This window comes from Pseudopipra pipra, chromosome 6 (assembly GCF_036250125.1).
Source record: "Pseudopipra pipra isolate bDixPip1 chromosome 6, bDixPip1.hap1, whole genome shotgun sequence".
NCBI lineage: Eukaryota > Metazoa > Chordata > Aves > Passeriformes > Pipridae > Pseudopipra > Pseudopipra pipra.
In genome coordinates this window covers 50,719,519-50,737,374 of record NC_087554.1, presented here as the reverse complement: position 1 = coordinate 50,737,374, position 17,856 = coordinate 50,719,519, and the positions used below count along the sequence as shown (strand labels likewise).

The following is a 17,856-nucleotide window of genomic DNA, read 5'->3' as shown; positions in this document are numbered from 1 at the left end:
TGATTTTAATAATGGACATTTTCTTCCTACAGATCCAATATTTATATTCCTTTTGTTATTTTGAAAACTCTCTGGGGACACATAAATCTAACTGTATCATAATTACACTTATCTTCGTTTCATACCTGTAATCGGATTAGGACCTATGGCAGAAGCCATAGGAAAACTGGTCAATCTATTCTGCATGGATAAGAGAGACTCCAGGTATTTTTCCAAAAGGATAATCTATTTTATGGAGAATAAATAAACTTTGTCAATTTTTCAGGAAGCTAATGTTTTGTCAGGAGCATTTTTCTGTCTTATTTCTGAAAGAAAACATTCAGAGGACCCCTAAGTCTTTCTTCTCAAGTTCGTGTCTCTCTTTCTTCTAGTTGCTCCCAAATCCTTCTTCCTTTCCGCAGTCCTTGCTTCCCTGGAGCTTGCAGCACTGCTGAAGCTCATTGTGCTTAGCAGGGGTAGAAAGGAAGAGTGATGTAGGCTGGTTGAGTCCTTCCAAGAGAAAACTTAGGGTTGTACAGCTCATAGCTACATTCAAACCCCCACAAAAATCCAAGAATCAGGCTTTTTATGGAAACCCACTGGCAGTGTTTTACTTTGAATACCGCTGCTTCTTGGACTACAAATGTCAAAAGCGTATCTGTAGTGATGCGCTGCTGCAGGCTGGCTTTGGGAAACCCTTCATAAAAATCTGTCAGTGAGGCTGGGTAACTTCCCTCCTCTGATGAAGTCATCCATTCTGGTCACAGCTACACTCTTCACTCTCCCTGGGGCTAAAGTAAACATTACTGAGGAGAAAATGTGCATGACTTACAAATACACAGCACTTCACGACATGCAAGTACTTGCAAATATTTAAGAACAGAATAGCTTTCTCATAGGTATCTGCATGTACACGATGCTCAACCAGCATGATGACTTTGCCACCCTCAGGACACTGCACAGCCAGTTAAGAACAAACTATTCTATATTGCACTTGCAATCACAATTTTGCTGGATGCTGTTGCCTATCTCAGGAAGGATGGTTAAGTGGCCAAAGCACTGGGTGGGGACTGGAGAGGTAGGGCCTCTGGGGTCGCAGGGGCACTTTCACGAGCACAGGGACACCCTTTGCAGTTGGGAAGTCGGTCAGCATGAATAACCCTGCCTCTGAGAAACTGTGTCTCTGTCCTCCCTGCACATTAGCACTCTCTCCCCAGTTATATGCTGCTGGGACTATGTTGTGCAGAGCTGCTAAACATTTCATTAAAGCACATGATTTCCATCTTGTCAAAGCACTGTATGGGCTGCCTCTCTCTCAGTGTTGCCAGGTGGTAATTGCCAAGCAGGAAAACAGGGATTTGCAAAAATTACTGCGCTTTATAGATGGCGCATTGCCCGCTCTCAAGAGCCATAATCCCTCTGTTAGCACATGTATCTGTTGCCTTCCTTCTGTTTTCTTGTTCCTGATTTCTTGTAAATGCTAATTTTGATTTTTTTTCCTATGTCATTTTGCTGTCAAAACTGTAAACACTAGAATATTACTAGGCATCGCGTCAAAGGAAGATTTACAGATGTTTGGTCTTCATTATTTTTTAAAATTTTACACTTTTTTTTTTTAAACAGCACAATAAACAAGGTATTTAAAACCTCCCAAACACGGCTTATAAATTCATCCTGTTCCAGCTTGCAGTCATTTATAATTGACATCAGCTATTTCTCTGCTACAGTTACAGGACTGCTGCACACATAACTGTGCTGGACGTAACTCCCACAGAGCCAGGTGGGAGCAGAAGTAAAAGGGCCTGCACCCCTCATAAGGAGCAGCTACCTGAAACCATACCCATGGGATGCACTCCAGAGCCCGTGCCCTACCATCCTTCCTCCTTTTGCTTAATCCAGCTAGATCAATGCCAGCTGGGTACATTTATACAGATTGTGTAGTGCAAGCATAAACAAAGACCCAAAATGGAGATGTGCTGTCATTTTACAAGGAGAAAGAAGAAATCAGTTCCTTTCATTATCAATCATTTTCATAGAGTTTTGTGGCTGACAAACAGGCTGCTTGAGAAAAACTAAACAAGAAGTGTGCTAAACCTTGGAGATACCCCATTGTGGAGCAGCTCTTCTCATGGAGATGTGTCTGCAAAGGCATTGTGCAGAGATACAGAGATATGCCCTGAACATTTGCTGAAGAAGTATGTGGCAGGTAAATATCTGAAGCAGAAAAGGAATGGAAAATAACTTTCAGGTAAAGAAACAAAGTCTAAAGCCACAGTATGTTCTTATTTTCTTCGGCAGCAACTTGTATCAAACCAGCCAGTGATGTGAACCAACTGTGGAAGAAAGCAGTGGCACAATTCTCAATGACATCACCAGGTACCAGATTAGGCTTTGAAAGCAAAAGTTGCCCAGATGAGCAATAGTGACAGGAAAAAAATATACTTTTTAATAACTTAATCACCTGAATTGCTAGCATTTGTGTTGATGCCATATCCCTGTGTCAGTCCCTGAAAATGACCCACGTAGTAGGTTATCAGCTCCAGTAACCTCAAAGAGGAGTACATGACAGTGAAGATTCACAACAAATCCCTTTATTTTATCTGTCCTACTCTTGAATAGTAACAAGTTGTACCAAGAACAGCCCCTGCATCATGCTGCAGCATCCCCTTCTAGTTTAGGTATTTAAGCAAAAGTACAGTTAACCCAAAGAGACATCAGTAAAGATCAGTGGCAAATTATCTGCTCTGCAAAAGGCATCAAAGATAAGTATTAACCATTAATACCAAAAATCAGCATAAAAATCCACATGTAATTCTGATAACTGGGACCAGGTATGTGGTAAAGCAGCCAGGGAAATTAGCTACTGTCTTTTTGGCATTCTATGTGCTTGCAGAATTAATTTTAGAAGTTCACTTAGGATTGAATTCTCTAGAAGAGGCTCCTTCTCTTATCATTTGTATGTACCCTGTCAGACTGACCATCTCAATAACTGATATTAGCTGCAATCTATGTGATAAGCATAGGACAAAAAGGCTCCCAAATTTTAAGCACAACTTCCTCTTGGGTAGGGTTCACATTCTCAGAGGAGCTTGTTCTGAGCCTTGCAGCTGTTCTGAGCACCTGCATCTCTTGCAGGTGCAGCAGGGCCAAATCCTGACAACAGCTCACAAAAGCAGCTTCTGCTGCTGCCTCTTGCTCATAGCCAAGGAGAGTAGAGAGCTCTGCTCTGCCTCGCTGCTTTCCATGGGTCCTTCAGGACTTGAATTACACATGTGGTATAATAGATCCAAGAGGTTTCCTTTGAGCTCATGGTCCTGTACAAGCATAAATCAATGTCTGTATTGTATTCTGTGTGAAAAGCACCAGTTTTGCATATTAGCTTTATCACTCTATCAGTAAGCTAGAAGTAGTAAGGCTAAATCCTGAGAGGGTTAAGCCAGTCAAACTACATCAGTGAACACTGCCTGAAAGTGTAGACATTGTTTGGCATATATCTTAAGCTGTCAGGAAGAGCAGCCAGTGAGCAATGCAGTACTTGACCTGTCAGCATGATACAGATCATTTACATAGCTTTTTACAAACATTAACAGATTAATCCTCACCTTGGGACACACAAGCAAGGTTCAGTAGCCCTGACAAACAGATCTGGAAGCTAACTCACACGGTGGTTGTAACCTGATTTCCAGGACAACCCAGCACCTTTACATCTTGTAAAAGCAGAGTAGGGGATGGGATGTTATACCTCCAGACCAGGAGAAAAAGAAGTGTGAAGCAGATAGAAGCTTTGGCCCAGCCTCTTGAGTCTATGAGGAAGTGGGGCTGTGGGGACTTTCTTAAGTGCTCTATCCTGGCTCATCTTCAATTCACACCAGCTGTGACAGTCACAAGTAGGATGGTAGCTCTCACCCCGGCACTGAGGACACAGGCCCGTTCATGTGCAAAGCACTGCATTTCACGCCCAAAGTGTAAAGCAAACCAAGCAGCTGAAGTGGAAAAGTCCTACCTGATTGCAATTTCCTTGCCCAAACAGCTATCCAAAGCATCTCAGCTCATGTCAATGGGATCTGTTTCTAAAAGCGGTAGCAGTCATCACATGAGTGAAAACTGAATACTGAGCACAGAGCTTGGGCTTTGCATTGAGGAGCAGGGAGGATCTGTGATGGATACAGCCCACGAGATCATACTGACAAAGAGACCTAGAGACAAAGTGGGACATGGACATGGACATGGCCCATGAGGCCATTCTGGCTATTTTATTTAATTACCTGGGAGACCTCATTTGTGCACACATCATTTATGCAGCTGAGAGGTCTGGTCTTAGTAGTATCACCAGGGACTGAGGAGATGTCCGTAAGCCACAGGGGACTGGGAGATCAGGTCCCTGGTGAGGCAGGACAGGATGTGATTCCACAGGTGTGACTCTTCACAGGAGGGCCATATGCATGTGTGCAGTGCAGGGGTGAGAGGCCCAGTTTATACACATGTGCAACGAATGGATGTACCCAGGTACACTGTCATGAGGTTTAGCCCTGGATGTCCACATGGACAGGAATAGACAGAAAAAGGATCAATGGAAGATGTATCTGTACAGGTATCTTCTAAAGAAGTGTGGGCAAGGAGGACACGACACAAGATTTTTTAAATATACAGTATTTCTTGTGTTGTAACTTGGTAAAAAGTTTTAACCGATGTCAGGAAGGTCTCTATTTTATGAAGGAAATTGCTTATTGATCCTGTCTGTTTCCATCATTTTCACACTGTACTATTCACATGCTTAACCTGCAGGGATCCAGAAAAGTTGTTTCTCTCTTCATGCGCGACTTGACTTCGGCAAGGAGATGCTGCACCTCCATGTGAGGCTCCAGCAAAGGCACGTGGGTAGGAAGAAGTTGTGAGGTAAGGCACACTAGTGTTCCTGATGTTAAAATCCCTGTGATGCCTATTTAGTGTGCCTTTTTCAAGTTGTAAATTTACTGAAAGCCAGATGAGAGATCACAAGTCAATTTGGAGATAAATTCAGCAACACTATTGTACCATTATACATGGTCTACTTTTGGGTTTTTGGGGGGGTTTCGGTGATGCTTTTGATCTAACTCCTCCTGTGAAACATTGCAGATGTGATTTGTGGTCTTCTACTAGTTTATTAAAATTCAGTGAGGATGGAGCAGATATTCTGTGGGCCCTTCTTCATTAAACATCCATCACATGGTTTTCAGAGTGGGGCCAATGACTAGACCAAAAAATAACAGTGATTCCTTAAAATACCATTTGAAAGCACATGAAGAGATGCAGAATTTAAGAAATAACGATTAGGAACAGAAGTAATAGAACAACCCTTCCATATTCACCCCTGATGTGCTAGTGATGTTAAAAATATAGAACAAGGTACATCACATTACACAGCCAGGGTGTTCCCAGTAATATGACACATTAAAACATGCTGAGCATTACCTTAAGTAATGTCAAAGATGCTGTTACCTTTATACTGAGTCAACAATACCTCAGAATGGCTCCAAAAGAGCAGGTACAATATACATTGTCATAGATTTCCACAGCAGTGTTTTTTCAGAAATCGTCCAGCTGTGCCAAGCTTCAGAGCATTTTGGTACAATATAAAACACTTGCTATAGAATGAAGCCACAGGAACCCAAACCAAATATGACATCACCGAAATGCTTCCTTAAAGGAAAGTTTTGTTTTCCAGCTTTCATTAATACAATACATATAGAGAACAAGTACTGTGTTCAGCAGCACAGAAACAATACTATCCTAAGGCCCATTGTGCTCATCCATTAAGAGCCACTTTCAGGAATGCTTTAAAAGCCTTTCCAAAATCCTACCTTCTCCTGCTAAGTATTTTATAGTGCTTCTCTATTCAGTGAAAAGTTACATTTACTGTGAATACCTGAACAAAAACCTTTCACCAAGTTAAAGTTTTTATTTAGACACAAGGTAAAAAAGGAATTCCAATAATACACAAGTGACAGATCTTAAACAGTCTTGTCATCGGCTTTCCCAGTCAAAAAGTTATATGGTTTTGTTTTCAAACATTAGCTTTGTCTTCCCTAAAGGAAAGTTTCTGGCGTTCTTATCATAGTTCAGTGAAATCTCACTTTGCAGACACTTTTGCGAGGTTCTGGGATGTGTCAAAGGAAAGTCTTAATTTTTCTCATTAAATATATCCCAGTTTCACATGGAGGAGAAAGTGATGCTTTTCAACATCTAAAGACATATGCATAAAATGATGTCACAAATTTTCAGAAGTCAGAAGTTAAGAATATGGACTGCATTGTATCCTCTGGGGCTCTTAGAATGAATGAAATCCATTATTTATTCTTCACTGTTTATGTTGATGGACTTCAGTTGTTCTCCAATATTTCTTAGCCAAATAAAACCCACTTTACCTGTCAAAGTTCAGTAATTACCCAACTACAATAATTAGATTTAGTTTCCTGACCTATTAATGTTTTAGGAAATATGCAAATATTATAAATCCCGTGCTCAGATCCTCAAAGGTATTTGGATACCTTACTCCCTCTGATTTAAAAAATAACTAGGGGTCATGTGATATGTTACGTTCTTAAACACCAGCATGTGTTTGAACTTAAACACTTTTACATACTCCAATATTCAAGGTTCCATGGAAAAAAATTGTCAGCTTAACTAGAAAAGACTTTTAGGTCTTCTTTTATGATATTTACAGATAACATTAGTTTAGGAGGGAGAGCTGAGGGAGACTGGGGACAGCTCTGTGCACCGTCACTGTGGATGAAGTTGGAGTGTAGGTGATCCTCCCAGCTGCCCTGAGTTCTGTCCACTGGAGAACAGTATTTTGAAGCAAGTTATGTAATTGCTCACTATAATGGAGTATGTATTGACTAAAGCATTCCTTTCTAACATTTTTCCATTGTAAGCCAGTAAAAAGTTCATGTCAGAAAAAAATAAAAGTGCATACTTGATGCAGTAGGGTGCATTTTATGTTCTCTTCTTAACAATTCTCAGGAATAAAACCCAAGTGAGATGAGATTTCCAATGAAAGTACTGTTTTTAATCAGACTTTCATATTCTTCAACATTAATATGTCATTGGGTAATTGGGTAAGTATAGTACCTGTCAGCATCCAGAGGTATGTAACACCTGGAGCTGCACAAATAGACCAAAGTGAGGCAGATACCACTTCTGCTTCTGGGATATTCTGCTACAGAACTCATTCCAAAACCCCGGAACATCTGCAAAAAGCTATTTTTCCTGCTTGACATGTACAAAATTTTTCTGAGTTTGTATTAAGATGCCAAGTCAGATTTTTTTTCCCAACTTCAGATGTAATTTTAGCAGCTAAGTACTTCCTGTAGAAACCATATTTTCCTTTTTCATAAAGAGGATAAAAACCCGAAAAGATTACCTTGGACAGAGGAGGCATATCAGGGTTAAGAAGAATCACCATTAGGTAATATATTGTCTTTTTCATCTATTTTCCCCACAATTGCTGGATTCATACTGACCTGTGTGATTTCATCATCAGTCTTTTTATGTTTTCAGTGGAATTTTTTCTGTGTTGAAATTTGATTAATTTACCGAGAGCCTTCAAAACCATTACATAGCCCCACAGCTGTCCCTAAACCCTGACAGCATAAGCAGATACACATGTATATCCCCCAGAACCTGTATGGCATGTTTGGGATATTTCTATTAAGTAATTTTCTGTTTAATATAAGATCTACTTCCCCTGTGTAGTAAAGCAATTACATAATTAATGGTTACATTCAAACAGAATGGCTCAGGAGAGAAAAAAGAATTTTTAGGACAACTGGAAAGGAAGTACGCATCAGTAATTCCCTTTCACATTTGATACTTCAACTAGTATTAACTTAAAAGTCCAAATGCAAGTCATTAAGCAAAAAAAATGAACAAAATGAAGAGCAACCTTGCAGGGACAGTGATGAACTGAGAATAAGGACATTTAGGTTCAATTCCGAACTCTTCCCTTGCTAGTATAGCTTTGGGCAGTTTTCTTTGTTCGCCAGTTCCTTATCTATTTAATAAGGATATTAATACTCGATTAATTCTACTCCTTGCCTGCATGCCTTTTGAAGGCCTCTTGAAGGTTTTTGTAGTAGAAAGCACTACTTCTGGTATCTGTAAAACTCAGCAAAATAGAGGCCTGCTTTTTGTTGAAGACAAGAAGAATTAAAGGAGGGAAATGCCCTCAGAGATTATGTCTACCATAGATGTGGTGAGAACTGCTGTTCAGTATCAGTAATATGGGGCTATGCAATATGTAGTGCTAAAGATAACCCTTCAAAAAGCTTCTGATTAAAGAACTGACTCATGAGAGCCAATAAATACTGGGACAGCTATAAAAGATCTAGTTATAAAATTTACAACAAAACATTTCACTGTCAAAAAGACAAATAAAGTGTTGCAAAATTTAACCGAGAAAAACGGACAAACAGATATCAGTACAATTTCTTGTAACAAGTGAAAGTCTGATTAAAAATTTTAAAAGGAAGTGTTGTATCACTTTTAAATCAGTATTTACAAACATATAGATTTTTAGATATTTTAATTTTTTAAAAACTTTATGCCTCTTCCATTTTTTATCCTGGTTTATGAAAAACACATATGCTGATCTATGGAAATTACTTGACCAATAAATGTTCCTTCTATGGACATTTACATTTAAAAACCCAAAACTTTAAGACCAATTTGGGGCTTGTTTTGGGGTTTTTTGCAAGCCTTTCAAAAGTCAGGTTTTTGCTGGATCTTGAATGAAGACAGCTCAAGGCATTCCAAGTACAGGAACTGCTTATGTGCTATATTTTTAAAACACATCTATCTTGACTAGAAATAGTTGCTGCAAGTGTGCAAAGTATTTCCACTGCTCAGTGTAACTTCCCTGACAATGCAAATGGTTCAAGCTCTAATTCACACAGTTTATCTAAAGAAACAGTTCAATGGACTGAAATGAAATGCAGATGTTCTCAGCATCAAACCTTTATTGAATAGTATCTTAAAAGAAAAGGAAATTACTAATTTTACTTGCTTTAGAATTGAAAGAGAAAGCTAAATGCAGGTGTTGTGCAAGTGTTTAAATTATTTAAAATGCAGCTAAAGAAAGAGTTTTAAGTCACAGCAATTCATTGACAGAAATATATGATAAAGACAATGGACATCCGGTATCAGGTAAAATCTTCTCTCTCAAAATAACAAGCTCTTTAGAAAAGAATCCACTATTCTTGCTATGTATATTATAGGGATAAAAGAAACAAATGTACATATTGCTGCATTAGTGTACTGGTACATATTAAAGGCTGTTATACTTGCTTTTCTTAATATTTTTCTTTCTTTCATAATGCACAACCTAGTGCAAAAAAAATCCTTTGCACTGTATTCTGAAAAGGAACTATTCTTTACAAATAACAATGAATGAAATATTACTTGTTATGTAATATATATCCTAATAATATAGACATTTATAAGCATGCAAAATTGCACAGGGAAATAAAATCCAGATGATTTTATCCTTCCTATTTGAATATATATCTATATTCTGTAGGCAGTTTACTATAATTACGATTTCATATTGCGTTTCTATACCCCAAAGATAAGCATATTCCTGGATCAACTAAAGAGCTAAACATCATGTATTAGCCAAAAAATGAACCTATTTAATGTAGTAAAAAGCTTGGTAAATATCCTTGAACCCAATAATAGCGAGTACTTTTATAAGATCAGTGATGTTTTAAATGAACTATTTTTTTTAATGGGTTCCTGGAAAAATTGACAATACCTAGTAGCAATGTTAATACTGTCAGAAAAATAATAAGGCAATGAATGATTCCAGTAAGAATACGCTGCACTTCGATTTGGAGGCCACTAATAAAGGTAAAGTTTTGCATATTCTGACAATTTTTCACTAACAGTGTATCTGTACAGTTGCTTGATCTTTAAGAATGTAATTAACCTATTTTTCTCGCCCTAATTACAAGGCAAAAAGAATCGCATAGATAAAAGGAAAAATTATTTTGTTTAGAAGGGAAATACAAATTATGCCTGAAGCCTAATAAATCTGTTGCTATGACAATCAAAGATACTGGTCTTATAAAATTTTTCAGAATTTATTCACATGAGTAGTTCTCACTTATTGTGCTAGTTTTGACCTCTCCTATCCTGAGTGACCACCATAAGAGATGGAGCCCGAAGTCATGGACTAAATGAACTCAATGGACATCTTGTGTGCATTTCTGGACATTTTACAAGGGTGGTCCATAGAGTAAGGGAATTATATCTGCATATTAAATATAAAGATGGGAATGAGGATGGTGGTTAATGAGGATGTATTGAATAGTGTAGGACCTCAGCATGACGTAAATAGTATAGAATGAGGAGTGGAGAATGGGCTGGCTTTGGCTGGGATAGAGTTAATTTTCTTTCTAGTAGTTAATATAAAGCTATGTTTGGTGCTTGAAACAGTATTTATAACACAGAGATGTTTTGGTTCTTGCTGAGTGCTTCCACAGAGCCAAAGCCTTTGCTGCCTCTCGTTCCACCCCACTAGCAAGTGCGCTGGGGGTGCACAAGGAGTTGGGAGGGAATACAGCTGGGAGAGCTGACCCCAACTGACCCAAGGGATATTCTGTACCATATGGTGTCATACTCAGAATATAAATGGGATGAAGAAAAAGGAAAAGGTGGGAGAGGAATGTTCACAATTATGTCATTTGTCTTCCCAAGTAATTGTGATACATGATGCCGCCCAGCTTTCCTGGAGATAGCTGCCCATGGGGAGTGGTGACTGAATTCCTTGTTTTGCTTTGCTTGTGTGCGTGTGGCTTTTGCTTTACCTGTTAAACAGTCTGTGTCTCAACATATGAGTTTTCTGACTTTTCTGATTCTCTCTCCCATCCCACCAGGGGGAAGTGAGTGAGCAGCCATGAGATGCTTAGTTACCAGCTGGAGTTAAACAATAACATTCACGTGAGTTGTCCCATTGATTGACACAGAACTGCTGGTGTGAGAAGAGGTTTGCAATGGGAGACTTGAATTTAGGATGCAGTCCTTGTTCACATAGAGATCTGAGGGAATGACTTCCACAAGCAACAGATTCTTTCTAACACTGAAGGTGACGTTTATGGTTGTGTTGTCCTTCCTCAGTTTTGCTTATTCGTTCTTACACTAGAATGTAATATTTCAGATAGTAAAATACACAAAATATCTACTTTGATGCACACATCAAAGGTTTTGAACCTTTACTTGTAAAATCAAGGCTGATTCCTCTGAACCCTACTGAAATACTGTCACAGTATGGAATTGTGTTAGTTATCTCTGTTTCCTCCTGTTGCAGTGATTTGAAGAAGCTGCATTACCATTCTCTCTTTAAAAACTGCCTTATGGAGTATTTCATCATATAAGGAAGAGATTTGTTGGGAACTACCACAAAATTACATCTTTTTGAATACTATTTAAGCTCTGATTATTGTTCATGAGTCCTGCTGTGGCCTGGCCTTTTTGCTTTGGCTCTTTTCATCCTTCTCACCCTCAAAACCTGCTACCGGGAACCCATCACCTCCATACCCAGCTGGACAGCCTGTAACAACTGGCACACAAGCCTGTTCCTGTTCCATTTCCAACCCCATTAAAAGCAGCCAGATTTGTGAGGGGTTACCCTCAGAGCAGGGGCAGGCCCTTACCACAGTTTACTCCTCAAGAACCACTCAACTTTTTGTCTTCCAAACTCAGTGATCAACCAAGATGTGTAAGAAAATATATATATTTCACATCATGACTTTCTCATCATTTAGTCTACCCTAATTTTTGAAACAGAGATCCAAGTAAACCAAGTTTTCTGGAAAATAAACCTGCTCTTCCATCTCAGTACATTCACTGTATAATTCCTGATCAGCTTGGCAATTTTTTGACAAAGACCCTAAATTTTTGTAAGTTGGGTTGTTAGTTAATAATATCTCCTTTCATCCAGGAAGATGAAACCATATTACACCTGTTAGTGAAAAATATCTTGCAACACTCAGTGAAGCCATTTCTAATAATTCTCAACACTACTCTAATATGTGACAAAAATTACTGGATATGAGAACACCCCATACAGGGTTTGCTTATTTTATGAGCTGGATCATAATTCACAGTGGTAGTTTTTTGGCTTTCTGACGTGTGTAAGAGGATCTGCCTCCCACTATATCTAAAACACAGATCCAAGTCTGCATTTGATATTTGTTTCCCATGGAAACAAAATAGAGTAAATCTTTGGTACCTGCCAATATTGCAGACATTCAAAACTGTTCTATAGCCTTCATTTACTCAGATAAATATTATTCAGGACTATTCTTACATTGATATGGAATTTATTTTACCTTCCATTTTTGCCTTCTAGCGGTCAGTGCACAGCTGAGGTGTGGGGAAGGTATAGCACCATGACCCCAGAGAAACACACAGAGCAAGAGAAAGGGGAGGCAGGAGGAGGGGAATGGAGGGAGGGAGGGAAAAAGAAAGAGAAATGCCAAAGCAAATTCCTAAACATCCTCTTTAGCATGAAAATATGTACAATACAGCTACAGATGTTCCAGTCTGAGGGCAAATGACAGCACAGGTGGGCACAAACACACACACACACACACACATACACACTGTCACAAAGCAGGGGAGAAAGACAGAAATGATCTTACATAGCTGCTGCAGTAATCAGGACACTTGCTGCTGGAAACAACCATACAAACAAACATTCTTTTGTTACCTTTCTACATTTTTTTCAATTTTCATTTCACTATTGCTATTATTTTATACCTCTTCACCGTATCAGAAAGATGGTTATTATTAAAAAGAAGGAAAAAGGCCTTACCATGCAGTGCATCAGGAAGAGATGAGAAGCACAGAGCATGCTGCAGAGATTAAGCTCAGCATGGCATTCAGATATCCTTTGGAACTGAAGAAAATTGTCCAACCCATTCTTCCTAACAAAGCGGACAAGTTTTCTCTAGGCTTGAATTTTTCACCAGAAGTCAGATCCTTATAGTGCATTATATTTTCTTCTTCAGGAGATATATTTCCTCCAGTTAAGTTTCAGCTCCGTAATGCCATTTCCAATCAGCTCTAAGAAGTTCTTCATTCCCAGATTCGTGGTGTCATCAGAGGGACTCCAAAGAAAATTAAAGAAAGAAAGAAAAAAAGAAAATAATACCTTACCAAAGCCCTGAAATTACTATGCTGAAAATGAGAAAATATGAAAAAACCACAACACCCCCTCAATTGTTCTATTATCTAAGTGTTTCACAACAATTAATACTACCTCTTTGGTCTCATATATCCAGTGCTGATGATTTGTAATAAACGGAGAGGCAAAAACTTTCCCAATTCACACATGATGCATTTTCACTGCTGCTGCTCAACTGTGTACTACCAAACAACCCTTTTCATCCTGAGACATCTTTTAAAGTATCTGACAAAAACATCAGCTATCCCCTTCCCTTCCCAAAGAACATAAATATTAGAATTTCTAGAAAAGTATTGGAGGTTTGACAAATAACCCAAAAATACAAATCTAATCTAAAACCAAAACCCTCAAAGCAAAAGGTTTCTTGAGCAAGATAGTACTTTGCCTGAAGGATTTGGGGACACACGCACTAAGTATCATAGGGAAGGAGAGAGGGGAAAAGAATGATGGCTAATGGAGTGTTTGGAGAAGACGGGGTGGGACCAAATGGGTGTCAGGTGGGAGTGGGATCCTGAGTCACCCTCAGCCTCCTGCCTGCTCGCTGACAGCAGCTCGGGCTTCCCCTGCACTTTCTGCAAAGCATATTAATTGATTCTGGTTGCTGAGCAACTAACTCTGGGGAACCACATCGACGGCTCCGGCTCCAGCACAGCTTCAGCAGCAGCAGCAGGGAGAGGGGATTGTCGCCTCCGCCTCTCTCCTCCTCTCGGGATCGGTCAGCCTACCCAGGATGTCCTTAGCTGCCCTGCAGGGAAGCTTTGCAAGGAAAAGGAAAAAGCCCCCACTAGGGCAGCAGAGAGAGGGGGTGGGATGCTCCCCCAGTCTGCGCGGCACCGGCAGGACTCAGGCGAGCAGCCCTCCTTCACGCTGACAGCGCCGCTGCAGCCCCGGGGGGCATCTCCCCGCTGCCGCCCTGCGTGGGGTGCCCGGGCCAGGGGGGCCGGTGTAGCCAAGGGAAACCCAAACAGGTATGTTGAAAGGTAGGTGAGCCAGGGTGGCACATCTTCTGTCTGAAAAGCAAACATCATCTGCAAAGATGTTAAAATGACAAGAAAGTTCCACGGTTATCGTAGAATCATAAAATATCCTATTCTGGAAGGGACCCACAAAGATGATCAAAGTCCATCTCCTGGCCCTGCATAGGACAGCCCCAAGAATCACACCATATGCCCGAGAGTGTTGTCTAAATGCTTCCTGAACTCTGTCAGGCTTGGTGCTGTGACCACTTCCCTGGGGAGCCTGTTCCAGTGCTCTGGGTGAATCCAACCTAAACCTCCCCTGACACAGCTTCATGCCATTCTCCTGGACCCTATGTGAGTTTCCAGTTGCAGCTGTGGTCACTTATGTTCTGTCCCTGCAATAACAGAAATTGTATTGCTTATTCCTTACCTCTTTATCCTGTTGCACTTCAGACAGAGCAGACACTTGTCTGGTTGAAAGGGCGCACACTAAACCAGAGCCACCCAGAGGAATTGCCCAGGTGTCTTTGACAGATACTGAAAAATGGAGCTCTCTGACATAACCTTTTAATTGCTTTAACTGATGTGTGTAAGTTCCATGTAAAAGAGAAGCAGCAATGAGGCCATTTAGTTTTGGCCCATAAATGAAGTAACTAGAGTTGGCTTAAAGGGGTTTCTCCTAGAGCACCCCAACTGATGGCCCCATAGGAGTGACACAGAGGATTTCTGCAAGGTTGACACCGAGGGGATGGATTCTGAACAGGGCTGGACCTCTGCAATTTGTGGCAGGGCTTCTGCTGACTTCTGTGGCTCTAGAGTCTGAAGGAAATACCCAAAACACCACAGTGTCTGAAACATGACATTTCTCTTGCGCTGTTGTTCTGTATAAATCCTTAGTCAGATCATGGCGTTTGTTCAGCACTGACTAAGCTGTCTTTCCATTGCACAGGTAAGATGTAAGAAATAAAAAGACCTAAAAATTTCTCTCCCCGTGACCTGGCAGTAAGTGCAATATCAGATCTTGGCCAAACTGCTCAAGCATGATTACTGTCAAAGACCTGAGCTAGATCAGCTCTTTATTCTGTTATAGTGATAGGACAAGTTAAAGGGCAAGGCCCTGAGAACTCCCTTAGCTTGCAGTCACACGGCAGAATTATCTAATTCTCCCCTTGAAGAACTCCAACCTGTATCTCATAAGCCCTATCTAAATGGCAAACACCAGGTCTTTGTGAAAAGGGGACAGGTTATCTTTAGGAAGACAGTAACTTTTCTGACAGTAGCTTAGCTGCACCACACTCTGCTTTCATGCTTTATAAAGGAAGATCTACAGTTTAGCCTCATTTTCTTAGCAAAGCCAGATGCTTCACATATATTCAAAGCTCAGGAAGGACCATTAGATCCTGTTAGCAGAGCTGCTCTATGAAACAGATTGCAGAACATATTCAGTTCATCCAATATGTTTATTGATATGAACATATACTGGGAATTCCTAATCCCCCAAATACAACATACAGAGAAATATGGGAACATTTAGACTGAGGGAACAAAGAGAGGTGGAGAGATTTCCTAAATACTTACAAAGGAATTACTAAGCCTACATGAACTTATTTCACCATACACATAGTAAAGAAAGATTTGTTTTAGCATGATAAGCTGTAGTTGTTTTATCTTTTCCACTATTACTCCTTTACATTCTTGCCGGTGCCTGTTTTTATCCCCACCAGTACAATCTTTAAAAGAGTGACAACAAAGTATTAATATTTTAATGTCCTTTTTTTTTGTACTTTATTTTTTACAAGGCAGAATACTAAACAGTATTGAAGCTCTCTGTAGTGGAGGAAATATCATTAAAAGTGCTAGGGAAGGGAGTTGAAGGGCAAAGCAATAAAACAAAACAACCACTGAAAGAAAGCAAGTAACCAACAGGTGATTTCAGAATGAAAGCAAACTAGCATGTAAGAAGGAGCTATCAGATTATTAAAAATCTTTTAGGAGAGGTAAGTTTGGAGATGTCAAAATTTGAGCAGCTTTTTACCTTTTTTTTTTTTTGAAAATTCAAAGCTGCTTAGATAAAATTCAGTCTCTTACAGGAAACAAGTACAGTATCTCCCTTTCACTTACACAAGACTTGAATTTAATCTCATATAAATGCTTTTTATTATGCATTGAAAAGGCTGACTAATGCACTCATTCTGTTCCTATTCCATTTTCTATTTATCTTTTCTCTTCCCACCTTTATATCCTTTCAACAGTAGCATTATCCTCTCTGAGAAAATGCGTGTCCTGTGAGCCTAAGGACCAGAGCAAGCTAGGACCCAGTCAGCCTTCATTCCCTAGCCCTAGTGTTTGGTACAGCTGGTGTCCCATGAAAACCATGTTGGTTAGTGCAGCTGAATCAGGCAGGCAGCATTCCTCCATGTTCCAGCCCTCCAGCCAGATAGGCCCCATGCTACTAGATCCTGGGCATCAAAACAACAGGGATGTGCAACCAGCCATGGCAACCGGTTGGGCAGAAGCCCATTTCAGATCTTAGACTGCCTCCTCTGTATTGCTGAGACCTGATAGCAAGAGAAAGCCCCCAGACAAATGGGAAGAAAAAAGACCCTTCTGTCAATATGTTCTAGTCCAGAGTGTAGGGGAGGGCCAAGTGGAAGGATGACACTTGAAGAAGGCAAGTGAGTGCTGTAGCAAGCACGAAGTGGTGGCCCAGGCCAGGGAAACAGTGCCTTTCTCTGGCCGTGAGTGCATGCCTGTGCCACAGGGATGGAGGGCAGTCAGGATGGGTGGGCTCCCTACTCTGCTGAGCAATTACTCTCTACTAGCCTGATGCAGAGCAGAGGCCCCTGGGGACTTGGAAGAGATCGTCAGACTTTAAGAAGCTGAAGCAGAAAAATCTCCCAGGAATCTCCCTGCAAAAGTCAGGAGCAGGGAAGATAAGGGAACTTGAAGAAGAGGTGGACCAGCATTAGTCCTTGTGTGTTCAGACCACCTCAGGAGCCCTGCTGTCATCAGGAGATGCCTTCCCACAGGGCAGCACAGAGGCCACTGTGAGGACTGTGAACTGAGTGACATGGGACACCTTCTCCCCAGTTCACACAGCTGCCCGCCCCAGCACAGCCTGGACACCAGAAGTAAGTGAAACAACTTGTTTACCAAAACAACCCTTCATCACAACCATAGTTTAATACTACAAAGACCATCACTTTACTCCTTGCAAGCCACACCTTTTCCGGTATCTGTGATTTGAGAACTGAATTAGATTTTTGAAAGTAGTATTGTATGTAAAGGATACAGTATAAATGCAAAGATGTGCCCAGATCATGAAAATTCTTTAACATATGAAATTAAAGGTATAATTCAATTATGAACCAATTTTTGATTAAAAACTTGTGAAAATTATTTACAAATATATTTTCTGGGTACGTTTCTCACTTTGATCCTTCAATATCCTGTGTCTCAATTACTATTCAGTCAATTACAACACAAACAACTGCATTGATTTCTTGCTGTTTTAGTTTAAATGCCATAATACATGCAGGAGAGTCTGAGCTTCAGTGAGGGCATTTCCAGATCATCAGCACTTAATTGAAAAATCTAACCATAAGCAATAGACCTTAATACAAAAAAAGTATCCCAAGCATGACAGAGGATGTACATGTAGTTCCATCTATCTGCAGTATATTTAGCATCCCT

General features: G+C 40.2%; 1 protein-coding gene across 5 annotated transcripts in view; it reads right to left on the bottom strand.

Annotated features, from left to right (window-relative positions):
- Positions 1-17,856, bottom strand: part of TUNAR (TCL1 upstream neural differentiation-associated RNA) — a 166,093-nt gene that overhangs the window by 21,334 nt on the left and 126,903 nt on the right. For 3 of the 5 annotated variants that reach the window (XM_064659082.1, XM_064659081.1, XM_064659083.1), the window contains one exon: positions 12,833-13,127. The exons of 1 other annotated variant lie outside the window; for it this stretch is intronic. In XM_064659082.1, the coding sequence (XP_064515152.1) occupies positions 12,833-12,871 (39 nt within the window). In that variant the 5' untranslated portion in view covers positions 12,872-13,127. Of the gene's footprint in view, positions 1-12,832; positions 13,128-13,279; positions 13,609-17,856 lie in introns of those variants that run through there. One more of the 5 variants, XM_064659085.1, reaches the window with a different exon arrangement.